The sequence below is a fragment of the Mesoplodon mirus genome (assembly GCF_964341445.2).
Source record: "Mesoplodon mirus genome assembly, chromosome: 4".
NCBI lineage: Eukaryota > Metazoa > Chordata > Mammalia > Artiodactyla > Ziphiidae > Mesoplodon > Mesoplodon mirus.
Genome location: NC_138979.1, coordinates 19,063,763 through 19,082,340, shown reverse-complemented (window position 1 = coordinate 19,082,340; position 18,578 = coordinate 19,063,763). Strand labels below are relative to the sequence as shown.

General features: G+C 40.1%; 1 protein-coding gene across 14 annotated transcripts in view; it reads left to right on the top strand.

Moving 5' to 3' along the window:
• ABI1 (abl interactor 1) overlaps positions 1-18,578 on the top strand; it is a 128,241-nt gene that overhangs the window by 2,919 nt on the left and 106,744 nt on the right. For 13 of the 14 annotated variants that reach the window (XM_082616655.1, XM_082616650.1, XM_082616654.1 and 10 more), the window contains exon 1: positions 17,468-17,718. The exons of the other annotated variant lie outside the window; for it this stretch is intronic. In XM_082616655.1, coding sequence (XP_082472781.1) covers positions 17,602-17,718 — 117 coding nt within the window. In that variant the 5' untranslated portion in view covers positions 17,468-17,601. Of the gene's footprint in view, positions 1-17,467; positions 17,719-18,578 lie in introns of those variants that run through there. 14 annotated transcript variants of the gene reach the window in all.

Sequence of the window (18,578 nt, the reverse complement as noted above, 5' to 3'; positions counted from 1 at the left end):
GGGCTTTCTCTAGTTGTGGCAAGGGGGGCTACTTTTCGTTGCAGTGCGCAGGCCTCTCATTGCAGAGCATGGGCTCTAGGTGCACGGACTTCAGTAGTCGTGGTACGTGAGCTCAGTAGTTGTGGCCCTCAGGCTCTAGAGCACAGGCTCAGTAGTTGTGGCTCACGGGCTTAGTTGCTCTGCGGCATGTGGGATCTTCCCGGACCAGGGATCGAACCCATGTCCGCTGCATTGGCAGGTGGGTTCTTAACCACTGCGTCACCAGGGAAGTCCCTCAACACGTATGTTGAGTGATAGTCTCTATATCCAACTCCCTTCTCCCTTGTCTCTCTGGAGGTTATAGAAAGCTAAGAACTCAATTTCCTAGACTCTCCTACAGCTAAAGGTAGCCATGTGTCACTGTTCTGGTCTGTGAGTATAATGGCAGTTGCTGGATAGTGCTTCTGTGAAGGAGTTTTTACAGGTAAAGATTTAGTTGGCTTGCCTCTTTGCCTTTTACCCTCATCCTTCTTCGTAATGAAAAGTTGTTGAAATGGATAGAGGCATAGCAGCTATCTTACCCCATATATAACAAGAGTCAATGTGTCAAGAAGAAGAGGAGCCTGAGTCCTTGATGACATCATGAATACCAGCACCAGCCTTGTTTGGTCTATTTGTCCTTCCAAATTCCCTGAATATAAAAATATAAATATCAGAAAGCTGTTTGCAATAGTAAACAGCTTGAAACAACCAAAATACCTTCAAATGGAGAATGCATAATAAAGTGTGGAACATTTAAACAATGAGATACTTACACAGTGATGAAACAGGAATGGACCATTCGACTGTGAATCACAAGAATATAATGTTAAGTGGAAAAAAATTTGTAGAATATATAAAACACAAAAAACAGAATTATAAATTATACAAACGTAATGTGTAAAATATTTTTCAATAGAAAGATAAACACTAAATTCATGCTAGTGATTGCCTTGGTGGGTGGAGGGACTGGTTATGGCGCACAGAGGGTCTACATTTTTTTTTTCTTTTTTTGCAGTACGTGGGCCTCTCACTGTTGTGGCCTCTCCCGTTGCGGAGCACAGGCTCCGGACGCGCAGGCTCAGCGGCCATGGCTCACAGGCCCAGCCGCTCTGCGGCACATGGGATCTTCCCAGACCAGGGGACGAACTTGTGTCCCCTGCATCGGCAGGAGGACTCCCAACCACTGTGCCACCAGGGAAGCCCCGAGGGTCTACATTTTTATCTGAATATTTTATTTCCCTGAAAAAAGCAAATATGAGAAGTGTAACAAATTTATTTTGTAGAATTGTACCCAATTGCCCCACATTGCTTATTGAATAATTCATCTCTTCCCCCCTATTTGAAATGCCCCCTTTAAAAATACTAGTTCCCACAACCCAGCAGCAACAACAAAAAACAGATTTTAAAACGTACAAAGGACTTGAATAGACATTTTTCCAAAGAAGATATGCAGGTGGCCAATGAACAGATGAAGTGATGCTCAGCATCACTAATCAATTGGGGAATGCAAATCAAAACCACAATGAGATACCACGTCACATCACATTAGGATAGGTATTATCAAAAAAACGGAAGATAGCAGTATTGGTGAGGATGTGGAGAAATCGGAACCATTGTGTATTGCTGGTGGAAATGTAAGATAGTGCACCTGCTCTGGAAAACAGTAGGGCAGTTCCTGACAAAATTACATATAGAATTATCAGGGAATTCCCTGGCAGTCCAGTGGTTAGGATGCTGCACTTTCACTGCCAAGGGCCCGGGTTCAGTCCCTGGTCAGGGAACTAATATCCTGCAAGCCCTGCAGTGTGGCCAAAAAAAAAAAAAAGAGAGATTAGAATTATCATATGACCCAGCAATTTCACTTCTGGACATGTATTTGAAAGCAGAAACTCAGACACATGTTTGTACAGTCATGTTCATGGCAGCACTAGTGAAAATACCCAAACGGTGGACCCCACTGTCCATGAACAGATGAGTAGATAAACAAGATGTGGAACATACATACGATGGAATATGATTCAGCCTTAAAAAAATGAAGGAAATTCTGACGCATGCTACATGGATAAACCTTGAAGACATTATGCTAAGCCAGATAAGCCAGTCGCAGAAGGACAAATATTGTACTTCCACGAGGTACCTAGAGTAGTCAAATTCATATAGACAGAAAGTAGACTGCTGGTTGCCAGGGGCTGGGTGGAGGGGTGAATGGAGAGTTATTATTTAATGGGTATAAAATTTCACTTTGGGAAGATGAAAAAGTTCTGGAGATGGACAATGGTGATGGTTGTACAACATTGCGGATATACTCAACAGTACTGAACTGTACACTTAAAAATAAAGCAGTAAATTTTATGTTATACATATATTGTCACAATAAAAACTCAACTTTATAAATTATATGCCCTTGGAAAATGTGGAAATGGTGGGAAAATGGAGAAATCCTACTTCACAGAACTTAATTTTGCAATGCAAATCTTTTTTTTTTTTTTTTTTTTATAATTCAGGCCTTTGTGTTTATTTCAGCAAAGCCAAATCCAGTAAACTGTTTTCATCCAGGATTAATCAGAATTAAAAGGTTGGACTGTTCTCCTTCAGAATAGGCCAGTGTGTTTCAGACGGGTAAATGGATTTGCCTTAAACAAGCAAACGAATGAACAAACTAATTCCTATTATATTTGGGGACTTCTTTCTGGAATTTCTATTCTTTTTCTTTTGTCTCTTTATTCATGTGCCATTACAAAACTGTTTAAGTTATAGTAACATTTAAATATGTTTTGATTTATTTTGTTTTTGGCTGTGCTGAGCGGCTTGTGGGATCTTAGTTCCTCCGACCAGGGATTGAACCCAGGCCACAGAAGTGAAAGCGCCGAGTCCTAACGATTGTACTGCCAGGGAACTCCCTTAAATATGTTTTGATAACATATAGGGCTATATTTTCTTATGTAAAATAAAAACTCTTCACTGCAGTTTTGTGGTGATAAAGTTTGAAAAAAATTTAAATGTCCTTCCACATGGAACTGAGTGAATAATTATGACCCATCCAATCGGTAAAATACCATAAAGAATAACGGGGCGGGCCTCCCTGGTGGCGCAGTGGTTGAGAGTCCGCCTGCCGATGCAGGGGATACGGGTTCGTGCCCCGGTCTGGGAGGATCCCATGTGCCGCGGAGCGGCTGGGCCCGTGAGCCATGGCCGCTGGGCCTGCGTGTCCGGAGCCTGTGCTCCGCAACGGGAGGGGCCACAACAGTGAGAGGCCCGCATACAGCAAAAAAAAAAAAAAAAAAAAAAAAAAGAAAAAAAAGAATAACGGGGCAGTTTTAACGTATGATATGGAATGATCTCTGAGGTATGGTTAAATGAACAAAAAAGAAAGGAGGCAGAACACTATGTACGATTTAGGTAAAATTTTTTGTTTTTATGGGCATAGAAGAGCTACAAGGCCTATAAGAAATTAATAACATTTGTTGCCTCTGGGGTTGGTTACTAGGAATCAGGTGTGATTCTCAATGCATACTTTTTTGAGCTTTTTGAATATTAAACCATGTGAATGTCTTACAAATTAAACTAAATAAATAAAATCTGAAAAAAAAAAGATACTGTTTGCTCAAAACACTTATAGGACTATTAGGATTACATTCCTATTTACCCTGCTCCTTGGGTTGATATCAAAGTGTTGCTCTTATATGGACATCTCCATCGACTTGATCTGGTGGTCCAAGCATTTTACAAACTTTTCAGACTAGGTTTCCAAATAAGAAATGTGTTTTCCATCACTACGGAATACTCTTATACATATATTATTTAAAACAAAATTTTCATTAAATAATACTTGTGTTATATACTCTAAAATTGTCTTCTCTTTTTTATTTTTAAAAATCCTGGTCATGATCCATTTTATTGATGTTATGATCATAGTTAGAGATATTAACTAATTTTCTAATAAAAAACACTGGTGTTCTTTAAAATTATATGATTATAATTGAATTCTTGCAAACATTTTTGAAGTATTCCTTATTGATTCTCTATGAAAATGAAAAAGCGTGTAATACTGGTCAGTAGTGGAATAGTTGAGTCTAAATTTCTTCTGCATCATGTGTAGAGTATTGGCCTAAGATATCCACACTTGCAATTTGCCAAAATAAAACAGCATACAATCTAGAGGCAAAATATAGTAAATTTATGCCTTTATTATTTTATGGGACTCATATCTGTCAAGATAACAAATTAAACACACTAACAGAGATTGAGTCTTATTCTTTTTTAAAATTTTTGAATATTAATTAATTAATTTATTTATTTATTTTGGCTGCGTTGGGTCTTCATTGCTGTGTGCCGGCTTTCTCTAGTTGTGGTGAGCGGGGGCTACTCTTCGTTGTGGTGTGCGGGCTTCTCTGGTTGCACAGGCTCTAGGCGCACAGGCTTCAGTAGTTGCAGCACGTGGACTCAATAGTTACGGCATGCAGGCTCTAGAGAGCAGGCTCAGTAGTTGTAGGACACTTAGTTGACCCGCGGCATGTGGGATCTTCCCGGACCAGGGCTCGAACCCGTGTCCCCTGCATTAGCAGGTGGATTCTTAATCACTGGACTACTGGGGAAGTCCTTGAGTCTTATTCTTGAATTCACATCAGCTGTACCGGACTCTTTAAATTGTTTTGGTAGTAGAAAGTCTTCGGTGGACAGTTTATTTAATCTCAGCTTATAAGAACACAACTGTCCATAAAGGAGTTTAACTGCACTCAGTCTAAAAAGGCTTGGATTCCACCATTGACAGCTGGTGCTAAGGAAAGCCAGGAGGTGAGTCCAGAGATAAGTCACTGAAACAAGTGAGTCAGAAATTTTATATATCCCTTCTCCTCAATCCCGTTGGTAACGAGCTTCATCTTGCAGCTACATCTAGCCTCTTAGGAAAGCTGAGAAATGTAGTTTACTTGGATGACCTAGTGAACAGTAGGAAGGGAAGAACAGATTTGTGAGGGCAAACAACAATTTTGATCAGAAATGCTTATATTTATTGAACACATTTTTTTCTCTTTGTTTTTATGTTTTGCTTTTGAATGGCAAAATACCATAAGCAAAGACTAAAGTAATTGTAAAGTCATACAAGGTGTTGTAACCCATTTAATATCCTTAACATACGAGGAGAATCTACAAATCAATAAGAGAAAGTGAACAACTTAATACAAAAAAGTGCAGTGGACTTGAACGGGCAGTTTTTAAAAGTGGAAATCTGACTAATCAATAAAGAATAAACATACGAAGAGACACTCAAGCATACAGATTAAAATAATGAAATGCCATTCTCCATTCAGTATACTGGCCAAAAGTATAAACACCAAAAATATTCACAGCAGGTAAGGATGCAACTAAAGGGACAGACTTGCTGACTGAGTGTAAATGACTGAAGCTTTTTTTTTCTCTAATATTTGTTATTTCCTTCCTTCTTCTTTACTTAGGATGATTTAGTTTACTCATCCTTTTCCAGTGTCTTAAAATGACAAGTTAGGTTACTGATGTGAGATCTTCCTTTCTTTCTTTTTTATTGTGGTAAAATAAACATAACAAAGATTTCCATCTTGATCATCTTCTAGTGCACAGTTCAGTGGCAGTAAGCACATTAACACTGTTGTGAAGCCAAGATCACCATCTACCCCTACAACTCTTTTCATTTTATAAACCTGAAACTCTCTACCCAGTAAACAATAACTCCCCATTCTTCCCTCTCCCCAGTCCCTGGCAGCCACCCTTCTATTTTCTGTTATTATCATTTTAACTGCTCTAAGCACCTCATATAAGGAGAATCACATAGTGTTTGTCTTTTTGTGACTGGCTTATTTCACTTAGCAAAATGCCCTCAAGGTTCATTCATGTTAGACTTCCCTGGCGGTCCCGTGGTTAAGACTCCACACTTCCACTGTAGGGGGCACAGGTTCGATCCCTGTTCGGGGAACTAAGATCCCACATGCTGCGCGGCCAAAAAAAAAAAAAAAAAAAAAGTTCATCTATATTGTAACATATCAGAGAATTTCCTTCCTTTTTAAGGCCGAAAATATACCATTGTAAGTATATACCACATTTTGCTTATCCTTTAATCCATTGATGGACACTTCCTTCCACATTTTAGCTATTTTGAATAATGCCTCTATGAACACGGGTATACAAATATCTTTGAGCTATTTGCCTTCAATTCTTTTGGGTGTATGCCTACAAGTGGGATTTCTGGATCGTATGATAATTCTATTTTTAATTTACTGAGGAATCTCCATGATTAGTACTAGTACTTATTTAGGACTGACTACATTTCTGTTTTTGAGTTCTATGAGTAAGCCTGAATTTTCGTAATGTAATTCTTTTTTCTTTTTCCTTTTCCCCCCCCTTTTCCCTTTTTCTTTCTTACGGTATCTTGAGTTGTTTTCTGTAACTTCCAACTAAAGAAATACTAACTTTACATGAATTGTCATTTGCCTTTAGACTTTTATTTATTTATTTATTTCAGCACGTGGGATCTTTCGTTGCAGCGAGTGGGCTTCTTTCTGGTTGTGGCTCCAGAGTGTGCAGGCTCAGTAGTTGTGGCACATGGGCTTAGTTTCCCCTTGGCATGTGGGATCTTAGTTCCCTGACCAGGGATCGAACCTGCGTCCCCTGCATTGGAAGGTGGATTCTTAACCACTGGACCGCCAGGGAAGTCCCTGTCTTTAGACTTTTTAAATGTCATTTTGTTCAGTTGTATTAGTCAGGGAAAGAGAAATTACTCTAGATATTTCCAACAATAAGGGATTGGTTAAAACCACTGGAAGGGTTGGAGGGATGAAGTTCAGGGAAGGGCCGTTGCTAGTACCCAGTTCGCCACTAGGTTCAAAGAAAGTGACCCTTGTTATTGCTGGCGAGGTCAGCTGCTCTGATTGTCGCAGACATGTGCAGCATCCTCCTGAAGTTGAGAGAGGGAAGTGGAGGAGGTTGTGTTGGTTCAGCAGCTTCCAAAATTAACAAGCGATTAATTCAGTCAAATCATGCTGGAAATATTGCAGCTTCTGGAAAAGAAGAAAACACAACATGAGATTTCATTTAAAGGGTATATTTTTTCCCCAAGCACCCCAGGCGCCTTTCATTTTTAGCCATTGCTAATTTTTAATTATTTCATGATAACAGCTTGCTCCACACTAAATAACACTGGCTTGGCTTAATGTGTCCAAGAAAGATCTTTCTGTGTTAAAAGAATCAGGCCTGCCTGAAAACTGGCAGATGGGCTTGACCTCCTACAAATGCCATGACTCTGCATAAAAAGACACCCACCATAAACTATAATAAAATTTGGAGTGTTTACAGTTCATTTCATCCCCTGAAATCTTCTTGTCTTGCTAAACTGTTCAAACAGAGTGTCCTATTAACCCTCCTTCCTTTTCTGGGGATTCCTGGGTGGTACTGTTAATTTGAAAAGAAACAAGGCAAGGTAATAATTGAGGGTTGTAGAATCTTAGGATGTCAGTTAATTCCCTGCAATGGACTAAATTGTGTCCCCCCAAAATTCATAGGTTGAAGTCCTAACTTCAAGTATAGACTGTGAATGTATTTGGAGGTAGGGCCTTTAAAGTGGTAGTTAAGGTTAAATGAGGTCACAGGGTCCTACCCTAATCCAATATGAGTGGTGTCCTTATCAAAAGATGAGGGTTAGGATACACGGAGAGACACCAGGGAAAAGGCCGCGTGCGAACGAAGTGAGAAGATGGCCATCTTCGAGTCAGGGAGAAAGGCCTCAGGAGAAACCTACTGACTCCTTGATCTTGGACTTGCAGCCTCCAGAACTGTGAGGCAATAAACTTAAGCTACATAATCTGTGGTTATTTTGTTGTGGTGGCCCGAGTAGACTAATACACTCCCCTCTCCTTTTTTTTTTTTTTTGAGAACGTGATCATGTCACATAGTATAGTGGATGGGGACCCTGGGGATGGAGAAGAGCCCTGGTTGCCGGACTCCTGGTTGCCGTCCACTGTACCACATTGCTCCTCTACATTCTGGTTTGCTGACCACTAACTTCCAGTTTAGTATCCTGGGATGCAATATTGTGAATTAGCTTCCCAGGAGTCTGAGGTTCTCTAAGTATATGCAGTGTCCCTCCTTGTGTGTCAGATAACAAGATAGTCCAAATTATGATTTTGCCTGGCATGTCTCTTCATCCCTCTGAACTAAGTTCTTTATGGTCGTCAGCAATCTGCTATTTCAAAGTGGAATACATGAAATTTCAATTTCTCTCCAAGCACATGTGCAGAATTTACAGTTACAAACTGTTTTTCATGACCAAAATGATTAGCTTGACTAGGCATCCATGAAATGAAACGTACAATGTCTGATTTTCAACTGGAGCCCAAGGAATCCATCAAATGTAATACTGTTATTCTTTATTCTGTTGAGATTTATTTGAAAAAAAAATAACCCCACAGAAAAATACTAAATCAGGGAGTTCCCTGGTGGTCCAGTGGTTAGGACTCCATGCTTTCACTGCTGAGGGCCCAAGTTTGATCCCTTGTTGGGAAACTAAGATCCTGCATGCTGCGTGGCGCAGCCTAAATAAATGAAGTAAAATATTAGCATTAAAAAAATACTAAAGCATTAAATACTATAAAAGTGCACATGATGGGAGAGAAGTTGGACTCTCAAAAGTTAGCATCATGCTCATAATTTAGTATCACAATGCGTACCTATAATACTTAATGTTAACTCTTTTTTTTTTAATAAATTTATTTATTTATTTATTTATTTATTTTAGGCTGTGTTGGGTCTTCATTTCTGTGCGAGGGCTTTCTCTAGTTGTGGCAAGCGGGGGCCACTCTTCATCGCGGTGCGCGGGCCTCTCACTGTCGCGGCCTCTCGTTGCGGAACACAGGCTCCAGACGCGCAGGCTCAGCAGTTGTGGCTCACGGGCCCAGCTGCTCCGCGGCATGTGGGATCTTCCCAGAGCAGGGCTCGAACCCGTGTCCCCTGCATTGGCAGGCAGATTCTCAACCACTGTGCCACCAGGGAAGCCCTAACTCTTGAGCATTTAGTCACCCTTACTACTGGGAGAGGCAAGCTGTCTTTTTGGATTGTATGACTTTTCATCATATATCAAAGGCAACAAAAATATGTAACTTTTTCCTGTTCTCTAATATTCGAAGCAAGGGATTTTTCTCCTGCCTGTACTTTCTGGGGTCATCTTCAGTTAGATGTAATTTAGTTACAATAAAACTCACAAATTTTAAATGTGCAATTCCATGAGGTTTGACAAATGTATATTTTCATGTAACCCCACTATAATTATGATGTAGAACATTTCCATCACCCTTAAAAGTTTACTTGTGTCTCTTTGGAGTCACTCCCCTATCCCTCTTCCAGCCTCTGGCAAAGTCTGATATGATTTCTATCACTGTAGTTGTTTTTTTGCATTTTCTAAAATTTCATATAAATGGAATCATACAGTATGTAGCCTTTTGTGTATATTCTTTCACTGAGCATAATGCTTTTGTGATTCATCCATGCTGTTGTGTGTATCAGTTTGTTTCTTTTTAGTGCTCAGTAGTACTCCATTATGTGGATATATTACAATCAGTTTATCTATATGGACATATGGTTCTTTTCAGGTTTTGGCTGTTTTGAACATTTGCTTATAAGTCTTCCTGTGGACATGTTTTCATTACCTGGGAGTGGAATTGCAGGATCATAAGATTAGTGTGTTTTACATTTATGAGAAACTACATAATTGTTTTCCAAAGTGGTCTTACCATTTTGCATTTTCACTAGTGAGGTATGAGAGCCACATTTGGTCCACATCCAAATTTTAGTCATCCTATCGGTTATGTAGTGGAATCTTATTGTGGTTTAAGTTTTCATTTACTTAATAACTAATGGCATTGTGCATCTTTTTGTGGTTTTTGTGTGTGTGTGTGCGTTGGGGGGGTTTGCCATTGTATGTCTTCTTTGGTGAAGTGTCTCTTCAAACCTTTTGGCCTGTAAAAAAATTGGTTTGTTATCCTATTATTGAGTTGTAAGAGTTCTTTATATATTATGGATACAACTCCTTTATTAAATATTTGTTTTGCAAATATTTTCTTCCAGTCTGTGGTTTGCCTTTTCACTTTGTTTTATTTATTTATTTAATTATTATTGAGTTATAACTGACATATAACATTATATTAGTTAATTTAATTAGCCCCCGCTCACCACAACTAGAGAAAGCCCGCATGCAGCAACGAAGACCCAGTGCAGCCAAAAGTAAATAAATAAATATTTTTAAAAACCAAAAAAAAAAAAGAAAAATCCCAGATAGTTAATTTTTTAACTTGAAAAAAATTTATTCTGTTAATCCATAGGTAATCAAATTCACCAATGAATTTCATTTTTGTTTCTTTTATTTCACATTTTCTGTCTGCATTAAAATATATATTTTTTAAATTTAAGGTTTCTGGGTGGTAAACTCTCCTCTATGTCCGAACCATGTCATCCTTGGAATGGTACTTAGCTGGGTTTAAATTCTAGGTTGAGAGTTATTTTCCCTCAGCAGTCTCAGGAAATAACTCCTTTATCTCTTGTATCTATTATTGTTGGTAAGAGCTCTGCTAATTATCATTCTTTTGTAGAAAAATCTGTCTGTTCTCTTTGGTAGTTTTAAAGCTTTTTCATTCTATCTTTGATATTCAAACAACCATTTATTTTTATTAATCCAATTCAGTTATCTACGATGAACTATTTCTAACTTTCTGTTTAGATGTTTTCATCTTCCACACTAGGTAAAGAATCACTGAATCACATTAATTTCATTTCAGGATTTTATAGACTTTGTTCTATTGTTTTTTGACATCTGTTGCAGAGGAAAAGGTTGGCTTGATATTTTTTCTGTTGATGGTAACCTACTTTTTCTTTAGAACATTTCTTTCTTTTTTTTTTTTTTTCTTTTTTTGCGTTACTCAGGCCTGTCACTGTTGTGGCCTCTCCCGTTGCGGAGCACAGGCTCCGGACGCGCAGGCTCAGCGGCCATGACTCACGGGCCTAGCCCCTCCGCGGCATGTGGGATCTTCCCGGACCGGGGGACGAACCCGTGTCCCCTGCATCGGCAGGCAGACTCTCAACCACTGAGCCACCAGGGAAGCCCCATTCCTTTATTTTTTATCCTTAAAGTTCAATAAATTTGCCAAGATGTATATGTTTTCTTTTTCATATTGTCTGATGATTTTTCCTTTTTATAGGTGAGATTTTTTTTTTTTTTTTTTTTGCGGTACGTGGGCCTCTCTCTGTTGTGGCCTCTCCCGTTTTGGAGCACAGGCTCCGGACGCGCAGGCTCAGCGGCCATAGCTCATGGGCCCAACCGCTCTGCGGCATGTGGGATCTTCCCGGACCGGGGCACGAACCGGCGTTCGTCGGTTCGTCGGTTCGTCGGTTCATCGGCAGGCGGACTCTCAACCACTGCGCCACCAGGGAAAGCCCTAGGTGAGGTTTTTTATTTTGTTGTTGTTGTTGTTTGTTTTGTTTTGTTTTGTTATTTTGGTTTTTTTTAGGTGAGATTTTAAAAAAAATATTTTTTCTTTATTCATTTAAAAAATGAGATATAATATACATACATTAAATTGTGTGAAGCACACTACTTTTAAGAGTACAGCTTGATGATTTTTTATTTACATATGCAAGCCTGTAACCACCAACCAGTTGCTGAATAGACATAGAATATTCCTGGTACCCCAGAAGATTTCCTCACGTTCCTTTCCAATCTATCCCTTGTAACAGTTAACTACGATTCTGAGTTTTGTCATCGTCCATGAGTTTAGCCTGTTTTTTGACTTCATAGAAATGAAATCATATAGGATACACTCTATGTCTGGTTAATTTCACTTGATAAAACTTTTCACCTCTGAGAGTGCATTTAGTGATGCATTCATCCATGTTGTGTTTATCAGTAGTTTGGTCCTTTTACTGCTGCATAGTTTTCCATTATATGAATATACCACCATTTAGCTCTCCTTTCCCTTGTTTGTAGGCTTTTGTGTTGTTTCCATTTTTTGCCTGTTATGAATAAAGTTGCTTTGAGCATTCTTGTACATATCCTTCTGTGGACATATATACTTATTTGCTTGAATAAATACCTAGAAGTGAATTGTTGGACCTTAAGGAGGTGTATATTTAGCTTTAACAGGTACTGCCAAACAGTTTTCCAAAGTGATTGTGCCCTTTTACACTTGTATACTCATGTATATACCCTCGTGTGTGTGTGTGTGAGTGTGTGCTAGATGCGATACATTATGCCAACACGAGGTACTATTGGTCTTTTTTTGAGGGGGAGGGGGGCTTCTTTCACTTAGCAAAATGCATCTGAGATTCATCTAAGACTTTGTGTGTATATATAGTTCATTACATGTTATTGCTGAATAGTGGTCTATTGTTTGGATGTACCAGTTTGTTCAGTAACTGGCTGAAGGACATTTGAGTTGTTACCAGCTTTTAATGTTTTTACTGTGAACACTCACATGGTTTTTGTGTGAACATTAGTGTTTGTTTCTCTTGGGTAAATATCTAGGATTAGGATTGCTAGGTTATTATTATTATTATTTTTGTTTTGTTTTTTGGCCTCGAGGCATGCGGAATCTTAGTTCCCCGACCAGGGATCGAACCCTCACCCCCTGCATTGGAAGGTGAAGTCTTAACCACTGGACCACAAGGGAAGTCCCTGCTAGCTTATTTATTAAGTATATTTTTGGCTTTATAAGAAACTACTAAACTGTTTTCCAAAGTGGCTATAGCATTTTACAGACAGTAATATATGAAAGTCCCATTACCCTACATTGTCAGTAGCAGTTGCTATTGTCAGGACTTTTTTATTTTAGCCATTCTAAAGGGTATGTAGTACAGTGTTTTAAATTTTACACTACATCCTGGTGGAGTGTAGTTATCTTATTATGGTTTTAAGTTGCATTTTCTTGATAAATAATGAGTTGAGTGCCTTTTCATATATTTATTGGCCTTTTGTGGAGTGCCGTTGTCATCTTCTTTTTTTTTCAGTTGTTCCTTTTTGTTTTTTAATTCTTTTTTTCCCCATTGACTTGGAGGAGCTTTTTTGTTTTGTTTTGTTTTAATATATTCCAGATACAAATCCTCTCTCAAATGTATGTGTTGTGGCTTATCTTTTCACTTTCTTAATAGTGTCTTTTCATGAACAAACTTTTAATTTTAATGATGGCTATAGTAGGCTGACTAATGGCCCCTCAAAGATGTCCGTGTCCTAATCCCTGCAAACTGTGAGTATATTACCTTACATGGCAAAAGGGACTTTGCAGATGTAATCAAGTTAAGAATCTCGAAATGGGGAGATTTTCTTGGATTATCTAGGTGGGATGTATGTAGTCAAAGGATCCTTATAAGAGGGAGGTTGATGGTCAGAGTCAGGAAGAAGAAGTTGTGATGACAGAAGCAGAGTCAGAGAGAGACCTGAGGATGCTGTGCTTTTGACATGAAGATGGAAGGAGTGGCCATAGTGAAGGGATGCAGGTAGCCTCTAGGAGCTGGAAAAGGCAAGGTAATGCATTCTCCTCTAGTATCTGGAAGGAACAAAGCCCTACTGACATTTTAATTTTAAACAAGTGAGATCTCTATCTCCAGAGCTGTAAGATAATAAATTCGTGTTGTTTTAAGTCACTAAATTTGTTGTAATTTTTTACAGCAGCAGTAGGAAATGAATACAATGGCTTAGTTTTTCATTTTATTAAAAAGCGATTTATACACAAAACCAAAAACCCTAAAAAAAAAGCAATTTATCTTTTTTTTTCTTTTTTTTTGTTAGTGCTTATTGTATCCTGGTTAAGAAATCTTTGCCTACCCCAAGCTTGTGAAGTTACTCTATGCTTTCTTGAAGAAGCGTTATTGCTTTACCTTTTACATTTGGAACTGTGATATACCCTGAACAAATTTTGGAGTATTGGGTGATGTAGATTCAATGTTCATATGAAAAAAACAAATGTCCAATGGCTCCAGCACATTTATTGGGAAAAAAGAATCCTTTCTCCCATTGAATTTCATTGGCACTTTTGTCATAAAATAAGTTTCTGCATATATTAGTGTCTGTTCCAAAGAACTATTTGTATGTTCTTCACCAAGTCCACTTTGTCCTAATTTCTGTAGCTTTTTAGTAAATCTTGAAATTTCGTAGTGTATGTCCTCTAACTTCATTTTTCTGTTGTCTTGGTTGTACTAGGGCCTTTGCATTCAGATAAATTTTAGAATCACCTTGTCAATTTTTACAAAAAACCTGTTAGGATTTTAATTAAGATTGTACAGAGTAAGCTGTTTTGATATAGAAATTCAGGTCCTTTACTTTCTGGTCTGTTAATAACTGATTTAAAAAAATTATGACAATATAAATTTATGATAATATATGCTTAGTAAAGGGTCATATTTGTTTAATTTAGTGGAAGGGAAAAATGGTTTTCAGACTATGGGTCATCTTTCTGTAGTGGATCATGAGATCAATTTCATAGTCCTTACCAGCATTAAATAAACTGAATTAGAATAGGAAAAATCAGAGTATCATACTTAGTTTTGTGAAACTTTTAAACCTGCATATATATATATATATATATATATATATATCCTGGTTCACATTGTGTCAAAAAATATTGAAAGCCCATGGCTACAGTATGGTGCTGGTGTTTTATGGTTTTATCCCCACAAATCCTATTTGTTTTTAAAGGAAATATTGCCTTATTACAGACTATCATTGTAAGGGAAACTAGTTGTTGTTTTTTTAAATAAAAATACAAAGGATAGCATATTCAACTCGGTCACCTTAAAGGTATGAGGGGTAACTTCACTGAATGGACTTTATATAAGCCATAAATATTTCAAGAGAAAGTTTTAACTGGATAGTAGAAAGACCTGTTCTAGAAGTCAGAGAACTTGACTACTATTTTCAGTGCTATTAGCTAAACCTTTTAACCTGTGTAAGCTTAAATTGCCTTATTTGGTAAAGATAGAAAAGAATCTTTAAGTCATTTATCTCTGAGTTGTGTGCATTAAGGAAATCTAATAGGACTTTGAAAAGAGTAAAGCAGCATCACCTGCCTAATCACTCCCCAATGTTGTTGAAATGTATCAGTATATGGAAATAAGTTTAGTGATTTCCATAGTTAAATCTGGCTCGCGTAGAGACCAGATTCAAGAATATATCAAATTTTAATAACTTGTATTAAATGATGTTTGGATTAATGATAAGTATTAAAGAAAGACTATTATGTCTATTTCGGATTATTATGGAGAGTATGTCATTTATTGATTTATGGACCTTAGAATCCTTGATTGGGGGAATTCCCTGGTGGTCCAGTGGTTAGGACTCTGCCCTTCCAATGCGGCCAGGGTTCAACCCCTTGTCAGGGAACTAACATCCCGTAAGCTGCACGGCCGGAAAAAAAAAAAAAAAAAAAAAAAAGAATCTGGTGACTGGGTGTAGTTATCTCTTTCAGGTTGGAGAAGATATAAATTTTTCCTTGTAGAGGCTAAGCATCATTGGCCCCTAGTAAAGGCAATATCCAATAAATACCTATTCATGGGTCAATTTTTAAACATTTGGTTGTCATGTTATTATTTTTATAGTTATTGTGATTCTAAATGACTTCATGGAGAGATGAAAATATGGACTTTTAAATGAACTTTAAATTAGTTTCCTTTCGGCCTTTGGACAATACTTTTCATAGTCCATTATATCAAAAGCATTTAATGTTTCTCTTGAAATAAAAAGCTTGAAATATAGGGTGTTTTAGACTATTCCAAAGCAGTTGATGATTTTTTAAAAAGCACAATGATTTTACACGATGTAGAGAAACAACCTGTACAAAACTTCAAAAATGTAGGGAGATACACGCAAAGAGTCAAAGAATAAGAGATTAGGACGTGATAGTACTAAAAATTGTTTGGTTTGATTTTTTATTTTTAAAAATTAAAAAAAATTAATGGAAGTATTGTTGATTTACAGTATTATCTTAGTTTTGTAACCAAGCAAAGCGTTTGTGTGCTCATGGCTCAGAAAGCCAAACTCTTGACTGAGAGAGTTCGCAGCAGAGTAAGGGTTTATTGCAGGGCGCCAAGCCAAGTGAGTGAGAGACAAGCCTCAGACCCACTCCAGCTTGGTCTTTGAGTTACGGGTGTTTTAAAGGTGAGAAACAAAGAAACTGGGATTAATCGTTGCCCTGTGACATTTCTGTGACATTTCTTAATCGTGGTTTCGGGAGTCAGAATGTCTCCAGTTTATGATTCTCTGGCCAGGTGGTCCATGGCCCACGGTCTGTGAGCTCACCTTGCCCTGGAGAAACATCCTGAGTTTTTACCTTAATGATGATACCTGTAACAGCGATTTTAGTGCATTAAAGACGTTATTGACAGCAGTAACTATAGTCATCTGACGTTGGTTGATTAGTGTTAGCACAGGATTGAGGTCAGAGGGGAGAAAGAAATGAATAAAGTTTTGGATATAGATTAATCATAAACTCAATAAGGGATCATGGTTTTAAGGGGACTCCAGGTGTACAACATAGTAAATCGTTTTTATATATTATATATATGTGTTTGTTTTTAAATCGTGGGTCTGTAAGTGTACAGAGTATCCTTACTCAACTTGTACCCCCAATGTTGAGTACATTGCTTGGTATAGAGCTGTTAATATCAAGTGTTGCCCCAATTTTTTTTTTTTTTTTGCGGCACGCGGGCCTCTCACTGTTGTGGCCTCTCCCGTTGCGGAGCACAGGCTCCGGACGCGCAGTCTCAGCGGCCATGGCTCACGGGCCCAGCCGCTCCGCGGCATGTGGGATCTTCCCGGACCGGGGCACGAACCCGTGTCCCCTGCATCGGCAGGCGGACTCTCAACCACTGCGCCACCAGGGAAGCCCAAGTATTGCCCAAATTTTAAGTGAATTGAGGAAGTTTAGAAAGTAAAGCCTGCAGAAGTTTAGAAAGTAAAGCCCGAGTCGCGTTATCTCTACGAAGATAGAGGAAGTAAAGATTTGGAGTTTTCCATACTCTAGTCCTTTTAAATCCTTATCAGATGGGTATCTGATTCAAGGGCGTTTCCTAGTTAACCAAGTTCTGCCAAGCTTCACAGCCTTCTCGGGGAACCGGTTTCATTCTCTAGAATCACCCTGTGGCGCCATCTCCCGGAGCTGTTAAGAAACTCGGGATTTAAACCACCACTCTCTTTCCAAGTTCTTTAATTGCTCTCCTCCCGGGTCTTTTTTTTTTGAGGTTCCCTGGACGCATGCGCTTTCGATGGGCGGCCAAGCCAGTGAGAGACTACAATTCCCAGAAGGCCATGCCAAAGGGGGGGAAAAAAATCCCGTGGTTGCGAGAAGGGGGAGGCAAAGACAGGAAGGCTCGCGAGAAAACGAGCTTGGGGAAGCTGCGAGAAGTGGGTGGAGGCGGGTGGAGAGCGTGAGGAGGGCGAGGAGGAGGTGCCGTCCCACAATACCAGGCGGGAGGGCGGGCAGGCGGTTTGTGTCCGGGCTGTGAGGTGCTCGGAACCTCCGCGGACCTTGCAGCCTCTGTCTCTTTAACGCGAGAGGAAGCGATGCAGAGGGGTGGAAAATGGCAGAGCTGCAGATGTTACTAGAGGAGGAGATCCCGTCTGGCAAGAGGGCGCTGATAGAGAGTTATCAGAATCTGACCCGGGTGGCGGACTACTGTGAAAACAACTACATACAGGTGAGGAGCGCGGGCGCGCGGGCGGGCGCTGCCGGCCGGGCCGAGGACCCGCCGCCGGCCGCCCGAGTGACCAGCCCACTGGGCGGGGTGGGGAACTACCTAACCTCAGCGGCAGCCCCAACCCCAGCCCCAGTCGGGGAGAGAGCGGGTGGCCGGGCTGCAATACAGGAAGTGGCCGTGGTGGTTGAAACCCATAGAAGCGGAGAGAGAAAATGGGCGAGGGAGCCCGGAGCCGCGGCCGCCGCGGTCCGGCGCCCCCCTGCCGTCCGCCTCCCCGCGGGCTCGGCCCCCCGAGCCGCGCTGTCCCCCGGCCGCCCTCCACCCGCCGGCCTTCCGTCCCGGAGCCCCCCGCCGCCGCCCCGCCGCCTCTCCGCCGGCCGAGGGTCTCGGACCGGGCGAGCGAACGGAGAGCAGAGGGCCGGGACGAGGCTCGGGGAGGAGCGGCAGGAACGAGAGGAGAAGCGGGGGGTGCGTCGGGGGAGGGTGGGTGGGGGCGAGAGTATGTCAGTTCAGCCCAGAGGGTGTGTCTTTTATTTATTTATTTATTTTTAAAATTTGTCGTGAGTCACATCACACAGACCTCCCCCGAGGAGAGGAGGAAGCGGGTGGGGAGCGAGGGAGGGCGTAGAAGAGAAGTTAAATCTCCGAATTCCGTTAATTGAAGGTTTGTAAATCTGCCTGCCTATCCGTTTTCAAGTCAGGTTTTCTCCCCTCGTCTCATCATTTTCACTTCCGCCCCCACCGTAATGTATTCTAGAGGTTGTTAGGGCGGTCGTTAGTGTAAAGCACAAATTATCCTTAACTGCTTGGAAAAATGGCTTCAATACTCTCTGTTCCCCAAAAGTTCTTGAACTGCTGGC